Source organism: Sinocyclocheilus rhinocerous, unplaced genomic scaffold (genome assembly GCF_001515625.1).
Source record: "Sinocyclocheilus rhinocerous isolate Xijiao unplaced genomic scaffold, SAMN03320098_v1.1 scaffold159, whole genome shotgun sequence".
NCBI classification, from domain to species: domain Eukaryota; kingdom Metazoa; phylum Chordata; class Actinopteri; order Cypriniformes; family Cyprinidae; genus Sinocyclocheilus; species Sinocyclocheilus rhinocerous.
The window spans coordinates 177,744-186,953 of NW_015666558.1; the positions used below are offsets into that span (position 1 = coordinate 177,744).

Consider the following 9,210-nt stretch of genomic DNA (forward strand, 5'->3'; position numbering starts at 1 on the left):
GGGTTGTTATTATTATAACTAATACTAAAACCATAAACAATTTTATTTGCTTGAAATGCAATAAACCATAACTTAAATAAATATTTTAAAAAAAACTTAATTTACTTGCTAAGATGACTTTTCTCATTTTTTAGTTTAACTTTATGTACTAAAATAACTAATTAAAGATAAAACTGTAAAGGCATAAAAAAAAAAAAGCTAAAAGCAAAATTACGAAATGTTTAACTAAAATTAAAATAAAAACAAAGTATAAAAATACAAATTACGGTAGTTCAAAATATGAATAAAAACGATAACAGTTATTAAATTACTATTACTGGCTAAATTAATAAAAATGCTAAGAGTTACTACAAAATGTACAACTTTAACTAAAATAAAAACCATAAATATTAATTCAGAATATAAATAAAAACTAATAGTTAATAAATTACTATTATTAAAAAACTATGTTAATTACTAAATTAATAAAAAAATAATAATACGAATTGGTGAATTACTACAACTTAAACTAAATGTGAACAAAGTATTAAGAAAAAACTATATCAAAATATTAATACAAACTATAATAGTTACTAAATTATTACAACTTTAAAACTAAAGTAAAAACAAAGTTTAAAAATAAACAAAAAGAAAATTCAAAATATTAATAAAAACTATAATAGTATATATAAGTGATACTGAAATATCACTGCTGTGCAGTATAGATGCTATATACTGCAGGAATAGTGTGCATTTACAATTCATGCATTTGGCAAATGCTTTTATCCAAAGCCACTTGCATTATTGTGAAGGTGTATATTGATTTTATTTCATGCATTCAAATAGCATACACTTTTGCTCATGCATTCCCTAGGAATCGAACCCATGACCTTGGTGTTGCTGTTTGAGCTGCAGTGTAGTAGTTTGTTTTATTTGTTAAATCCTGAGGGTGAAAAGGGAAAATCAGGCTGAAGAAACCAGAATGCTTTCAGCATCATGCAGCGGTGATGATGCAAGTGTTTCAGACTCTCACACACTCTTCACATGTGCAGTTGTGTGCTTTAACCAGTTTACAAATTCAAACAGTTTTATTAATAACCCCCTGAGGCTCAAACAGCATTTATAGCCAATGTGAGCATGCATGCACTCTTTATCTGAGATCTGAAGTCACTGCTGCCTCCTGCTGTTCTGCAGTGGAACTGAAGGTGACTGAGGTTTAACTAACAATTTAAAGGAATATTTTGGACAATCAATAGAATTCTGGGTTACACTTGATTTTAAGGTGTCTTTGTTACAGTTTAATTATACAACTGACTACTGGATAATATTAATTAGCATGTACTTACTATAGATTTAGGGTTAGTTGCATGATGTAATTATAGTAAATTACTGTTATTACTTTAAGTACATGTAACAAGGACACTGTTAATTAAGGTGTTAAAAAATTTGGTTACACTTTATTTTTGTTACACTGGTTAAATGTACTTCCTATTATAATAACAATACTTTATGCATAATTACATGCAAGTAACACTAATCCAAACTCTAATCCTAACCCTAACCATATAGTAAGTACATGTAGTTAATTAAAATGACTCAGTACTTAAATGTATAATTACACTGTAACAAGGACACCTTAAAATAAAGTGTAAACAAAAATTCTGTGGTTCCAAACCCATATGATTATTTCTTAAGTAAAACATAAAGGGCTTTCTATGCAACGACAGTTCACACGTCTGTCAAGCTCCAAAAATCGTGCCGTTAAGTGTCATAACAGTATTGCATATGAATTTACTGACAATATACTGAAATCTAGCTCTCAGATCTCATGTGTTGGTGTGCGCGAGTCATATTAATTACTGTTAGGATGCTTTTTATCATACTTGTAGAATATCTCTGATTTACAGGTTTATCTTCTACTAGTTTATCCAGTCAGTACTTAACTGTATTGTGATTGGTTTCATTTTTTTCTTATTCAAATAAATTGAATATTTGCTGAATATGTACTCATTTCTAGGCCATTCAAGATCAGGATGAGTTTGTTTCTTCATCAGATTTGGAGAAATGTAGCATTGCATCACTTGCTCTGCAGTGAATGGGTGCCGTCAGAATGAGAGTCACAATAAAAACATCACAATAATCCACAGCACTCCAGTCCACCAGTTAACATCTGGAGAAGACAAAAGCTGAAACACATCCAGCATTAAGATGCTTTAACTTCAAAACAGAGCTCCCGGCTAAAGAGTGAGTGAATTTTCTGCCAATTTTCATTTTTGGGTGAATTATTCCTTTAATTTCCTGTTCTAGTTTTCATTGCATCCTGGTCCAGTGAGGTGAAAGGTAGGTGAAAGATGTGTTGCATGCATGATAAAGTATGCCTTCCAGTGTGTTCAGACGACTAAAGAGTGAATGATCAGTTTTAAAATGCTTACTAGCTTTCTGAACTTGAAAATCAAGATATTAAATAACAACAGTAGAAACATTCTTCAAAATAGTTATAGTTTATAGATGTTTACAGTCCGTTATGATGGATTCCTGTACACTCAAGTCAAGGCTATGAACAATAAAAACACATTTATACTTCATTATACAATATTTACACACTTGCAAAAAATGATCAGATCTGTGCCGTAGGTGCTCTCGTATCAGACGAGCCAACGCTTCACCTGATGATCAACAAACACCGACGGCATCTGATGACATTATCTACACAAACACTGTACAGTAGATTATACATTACAGCATACTGTACATCTCAAACACATCAGCTCTTTAGAATGCAGGACGATGCTAAATAATACTACAACACTCAAGTAAAAACTCCCCGCTCAAATGTGGTCTTAATATTATTCAGAAGCTGCAGGAACTGAAAAATCACATGTGCTTGTACTTTGATCATTATTTAAAAAGCAATGGCTCGACTCCAGGCTCGCAGGCCTTTAATACAATATCTTCTGCATTTAAAGCTGCAGTGTGTCAATTGCGCACATGCAGAACAGATGGGACTAAAGCGACAAAACCAATCAATAAACTATCCACTCAAATACACAAAATGATCAAATCAACAGCTGTCATTTATAGAAGCTGGTTTCTGCCACAGGATAAAAAATTCAAAAGGAACTGTGACTTTTTATCTCAGAATTCGTACTTTTTTTCTAGCAATTCTGAATTTAGATTTTATATAAATAAAAATATACATTTTCTCGCAGTTCTGGCTTTTCCTCACAATTATGAGAAAACAGGTCCATAATGTGAGAAAAAGTTTTTATTGTTTATTTCATTGTGGGGTGGGGGACAGAACTGCAAGATGTAACCTTATTACTCTGAGGAAAAAAAGTGTCAAAATTGTGAGATATAAACTCAGAATTCTGACTTTTTCTAGCAATTCTGACTTTTCTTTCTTCTTTTCTTCTTCGTGAGGAAAAAAGTCAGAATTCTAAGATATAAACCAGAAATCGCAAGAACAAATGTCAGAATTGCGAGATCTCACAATGCATACTTTCCTCACAATTTTAAGAAAAAACAACAACTTTGAAGTCAGAGAAAAATGTCAAAATTGCGACTTTAGAAACATAGAATTATGACTTCTCGCAGTTCTGACTATATCTCACAGTTCTGAATTTTTCTTTAATTTGTGAAAAAAAGTCTGAATTGTAAGATAGAAAGTCACAATGACTTTTTTTTTTATTTTTTTTATTTTAATCCGCGTTCCATACTTATTGCTGATAATAAAATCAAATCAGGCCAGAGCGGCTGAAATCAGTCGATGTACTGCGAGAGCCAGCGGAAACCTTCGCCGTAACCCTGCTTCTTCAAGACGCTGCACATGAAGACCTCCAGCGGCCGCAGGTTCAGCTCCTTCAGCGACACGCTTCCCTGCAGACACAACACCAGTCACTCCAAACTGTGTTCAGCTACATACAAACATGTTATCATGCTTACTGACAAATCATCATTAGTGTTTCATATACACGACCAGTCAAAAGTGTTTGAACAGTGAGATTTTTGATGTTTATTAAAGAAGTCTCTTCTGTTCACCAAGCCTGCATTTATTTGATCCAAAGTACAGCAAAAACTTGAAATATTTTTACTATTTAAAATAACTGTTTTCTATGTGAATATCTGTTAAACTGTAATTTACTTCTGTGATGCGCAGCTGTATTTTCAGCATCATAACTCCAGTCTTCAGTGTCACGTGATCTTCAGAAATCAGTATAATATGCTGATTTGCTGCTCAAAAACATTTATTATTATTATTATGTTTAAAACAGCTGAGTAGAATTTTTCAGGTTTCTCTGATGAATAGAAAGTTCAGAAGAACAGTATTTATCTGAAATAAAAATATTTTGTAACATTATAAATATCTTTATCATCACTTTCAATTTAAAGCATCCTTGCTAAATAAAATAATTAATTTCTATAATTTCTTCCCCCCCCCGAATCCTGAAAAAATTTACTCTTTTAAATATTGATAATAATAATAATAATAATCAGAAATGTTTCTTGAGCAGCAAATCAGCATATTAGAATGATTTCTGAAGATCATGTGACACTGAAGACTGCAGTAATGATGCTGAAAATACAGCTGCGCATCACAGAAATAAATTACAGTTTAACAGATATTCAAACAGAAAACGGTTATTTTAAATAGTAAAAACATTTCAAATTTTTACTGTTTTTGCTGTACTTTGGATCAAATAAATGCAGGCTTGGTGAACAGAAGAGACTTCTTTAAAAACCATTAAAAATCTTAATAAATGCAGGCTTGGTGAACAGAAGAGACTTCTTTAAAAACATAAAAAATCTAACTGTTCAAAAACGTTTGACTGGTCGTGTGTCTGTGATTGGCTGGCGCTGACCTTCCCAGTGTTCTGTCCGTCCAGAGCGAACACCTCTCGCAGTCTGATCTCGCTCACGGCCTCCGGACGGTCGATCTTATTCCCCAAAACCAGCACGGGAACGCTGGAGATGGTCTCGTCTGACAGCAGAGCCTGAAAACACAGAGATGAGCTCAGAGAGAGAGGAGCGTCTGCCTGCGATCGGCTGAAGCAGCGCACACTTACATCCAGCTCCAGCTTTGATTCTGCCAGACGCTCGTGATCCGCACAATCCACCAGGAAAACCACGCCGTTGACCGCAGGAAGGTAGTTCTTCCACACTCTCCGTGCTGCAGATGAAGAACAACATAAACAAGGACAAAACTTAAAGATTAAAATAATTTCTTCTTTGTTTTCTACAGAAATTTAACCGTGTATACATGTCTGACATGAGGCGAGTAGATTATTAAAAATTGATCATATGTGACCCTGTAGCACAAAACCAGTCTTAAGTGTCCATTTTTGGAAATTGAGATTTATGCATCATCTGAAAGCTGAATAAATAATCTTTCCATTGATGTATGGTTTGTTAGGATAGGACAATATTTGAAAATCTGGAATCTGAGGGTGCAAAAAAATCAAAATATTGAGAAAATCATCTTTAAAGTTGTCCAAATGAAGTTCTTAGCCATGCATATTACTAATCAAAAATTAAGTTTTGATATATTTACGGTAGGAGATTTACAAAATATCTTCATGGAACATGATCTTTACTTAATATCCTAATGATTTTTGGCATAAAAGAAAAATGTATAATTTTGACCCATACAATGTATTGTTGGCTATTGCTACAAATATACCCCAGCGACTTATGACTGCTTTTGTGCTGCAGGGTCTCATATATGGGAAAACAAATGAATTAAACTACAGGACTGATATTGAAATGATAGTTCTGACCTTGTACATGACCACCCAGATCAAACGTAGTGAAAGTCATTCCTGCGATGGTCAGCTCCTCTGACGCTGAGAGAAACACAATCAGCCCTGAGCAATGCCTGATGGGAATTATTCACCTCACAGCTCTATTGTGTTTTAATTGTAGTAATCGAGTCTTACTGGGGTGTAATGTGGGCACATGTTGTCCTAATCTGTCGTCTTTGAGCATGTGCAGTAGAGTCGTCTTCCCAGCATTATCCAGCCCAAGAAAAACCAGCTTTCCAGACTTCTTATACAAACCTGCAAGAAACAACCACAAAATGTATATGATATATATATATATACAGTGCCATGACAAGGTTTTTGCCCCCTTCCTGTTTTTTTTTTTTTTGCATATTTGTCACACTTAAAAGATTCAGATCAAACTAATTTTAATATTACACAAAGATAATGCAAGTAAATACAAAATGCAGTTTTTAAATGATGATTTCATTTATTAAGGGAAAAATTTGCCAAAAAATATCTTGTTTATTCCCAAGACTTTTGGGCAAATATTCTGTGGACTGATGAGACAAAAGTTGAACTTTTTGGAAGGTGTGTGTCCCGTTACATCTGGCGTAAAACCAACACAGCATTTCATAAAAAGAACATCACAGCAACAGTCAAGCATGGTGGTGGTAGTGTGATGGTCTGGGGCTGCTTTGCAGCTTCAGGACCTGGATGACTTGCCATAATTAATGGAAGCATGAATTCTGCTCTCTATCAGAAAATCCTGAAGGAGAATGTCCGGCCGTCAGTTTGTGACCTCAAGCTCAAGCGCACTTGGTTTATGCAGCAGGACAATGATCCCAAACACACCAGCAAGAAAAACTAAATTAAGGTTTTGGAGCGGCGAAGTCAAAGTCCGGACTTAAATCCGATTGAGATGCTGTGGCATGACCTTAAACAGTCCATTCATGCTCAAAAACCCTCCAATGTGGCTGAATGAAAACAATTCTGCAAAGAAGAGTGGGCCAAAATTCCTGTGCAGCGATGTGAAAGACTCATTGCTATTTATCACAAACGCTTGATTGCAGTTTTTGCTGCAAAGTGTGGCACAACCAGTTATTAGATTTAGGGGGCAATGAATTTTTCACGTAGGGGCAGGCAGGTTTGGACAGCTTTTTTTCCCTTAATAAATGAAATCATCATTTCAAAACTGCATTTTGTGTTTACTTGCATTATCTTTGTGTAATATTAAAATTAGTTTGATGATCTGAATCTTTTAAGTGTGACAAATATGCAAAAAATTAAAGGGGCAAAAACCTTTTCACGGTCGTCATATCTACTTGTTCTTTTTTTCTGACTATTTTCCATGTTAGAATAATATTGGAGTGATTAAATCTCATAAATCAGTCAAATGTATGTGAACTTCATCTGAACTCACCTAAAAACTGCAGCACTCCACTGAAGCCTCTGTAGATCCAGTCAAATATAAATGACATTGCAGATGTTTCCTAACAAAAACACAGAAAAGATTACTAATATTTTAAACATAAGAAAAAAAAAATTAACCAGGCTGGTTACTGAAAGGCTGTAGGTTTGAAACTTCTCAAAAGAGAAACACCAGTGTACTAATATTAATCTACTGTAAATATATGCAGAACAAACAGGCAGATACACCACTAACAAACATGGCATGTTTTTAGACATGTAACTAGGTAATGCTATAACATTTTTATTACATGGTAATACTTTGGTATTTTCTGTTACTTTTTGTACTGTTTTTGACATTTAGGGCAATATATCATAATATTAGCATGTTTTCCACACCTATCAATTTGCATGTAAATATCTACTGTGTTATTTAGTAAATATAATTTGTAAATAATATCCACTGTATTTAGGGCAATATATCATAATATGTGACCCTGGACCACAAAACCAGTCTTAAGTGTCAATTTTTCCAAAATTGAGATTTATGCATCATCTGAAAGCTGAATAAAGAATCTTTCCATTGATGTATGGTTTGTTAGATCGGACAATATTTGGCTGAGATACAACTATTTGAAAATCTGGAATCTGAGGGTGCAAAAAAAAAATCTAAATATTGAGAAAATCATCTTTAAAGTTGTCCAAATGAAGTTCTTAGCAATGCATATTACTAATCAAAAATTAAGTTTTTATATATTTACGGTAGGACATTTACAAAATATCTTCATGGAACATGATCTTTACTTAATATCCTAATGATTTTTGGTATAAAAGAAAAATGTATAATTTTGACCCATACAATGTATTGTTGGCTATTGCTACAAATATACCCCAGCGACTTAACACTGCTTTTGTGCTGCAGAGTCACATATTAGTATGTTACAGTTAAATATAATTAAACCCGTTTTTGTGTGTGTGAGTCATAAAAATAATATCACACAATGTTGAAAAAAATGAGGGCACTATATCGTAATATTAGTATGTTTAACCACACCTATCAGTGTGCATGTAAATATTATGATAAAAATTCAGTACCATGGCATATCGAGTTACAATAACATCTGTACTGTACAGTGCATCTGGAAAGTATTCACAGCGCTTCACTTTTTCCACATTTTGTTATGTTACAGCCTTATTCCAAAATGAATTAAATTGATAATTTTCCTCAAAATTCTACAAACAATACCCCATAATGACAACGTGAAAGTAGTTTGTTTGAAATCTTCACAAATTTATAATATATATTTTTTTACATAATGAAAGAGTTTCTATTTTCGATGTGAATTATTTCGTTTTAATGAGTTTCGGTTCATTATTGTGAAGCGCTCCTGTTCAAGACCGAGACGGCAGAAAGCGCATCCTCGGTTTTCCTATTTATTTTACAAAAGCACAACGTTTTGTTGATATTGTATTAAAAGTAGACCCTTTACAGTTCCGAATGATGTATTACTCTTACCTTTATGAGCAAAAATGACTGTATTTTAAGTTGTTTCCACTTTTAGAAAAAAATGCAAGTGATCGCGCTGGCGTCTAACAGCGAACATTTATCTAGGTTAAACCTTTAAACTAACATTGTGATATGCTTGAACTGTTTTATATCTATAGATTTTATTTTAGTCAAGTCGTGATGATTTGAGAAGGCTAATGACGAGTTCACGCTGCACGATTTTCAAACTCGTCGGATCGCCGTGGTTTTCACACTGCGTGACTATCTGGGGTAGCATTCAGTTGCTGCTGTGTTCACATTGCACGATGGATCCGCGACAGGGGGTTTCACACTGCATGACTTAACAATAGGAAGAATCGCCGACAGCTCTGTCTGGTCCGCAAACTACGTTTCACAACAAAACACACGCGAGAAGTGATAAGGAAATAACGCGAGAACCCGCGTGCGTCAGACCGGAGTTCTCCAGCGAGACTGTAATTATTAAAAAAAAATATATATATATAGCCCGCAAATTGTCTGAGCTGATTTCCAGCTACAAGGAGAAAAAGAAAAAAAAAA

The 9,210-nt window shown here is 34.0% G+C and overlaps 1 protein-coding gene across 1 annotated transcript; it reads right to left on the reverse strand.

Annotated features, from left to right (window-relative positions):
• Positions 1–3,630: 3,630 nt before the first annotated feature.
• sar1aa (secretion associated, Ras related GTPase 1Aa) lies at positions 3,631–7,266 on the reverse strand. Its single transcript, XM_016544186.1, has 6 exons — positions 7,159–7,266; positions 5,913–6,032; positions 5,754–5,819; positions 5,043–5,146; positions 4,839–4,970; positions 3,631–3,855 (listed from the first exon to the last, which is right to left on the reverse strand). Exons 1-6 carry the CDS (start codon positions 7,214–7,216, stop codon positions 3,739–3,741), a joined length of 597 nt encoding a protein of 198 aa, XP_016399672.1. The 5' UTR covers positions 7,217–7,266; the 3' UTR covers positions 3,631–3,738.
• Positions 7,267–9,210: the final 1,944 nt, after the last annotated feature.

What these genes read in the sequence shown, in the direction of transcription:
- sar1aa (XM_016544186.1), bottom strand. Translation starts at nt 7,216, where the DNA reads ATGTCATTTATATTTGACTGGATCTACAGAGGCTTCAGTGGAGTGCTG. An exon ending in TGTGCCCACATTACACCCCA is followed by an intron (nt 5,820 to 5,912) that starts GTAAGACTCGAT and finishes TGTTTCTCTCAG; the next exon opens with CGTCAGAGGAGCTGACCATC. An exon ending in ACGGACAGAACACTGGGAAG is followed by an intron (nt 3,856 to 4,838) that starts GTCAGCGCCAGC and finishes TTGTGTCTGCAG; the next exon opens with GGAAGCGTGTCGCTGAAGGA.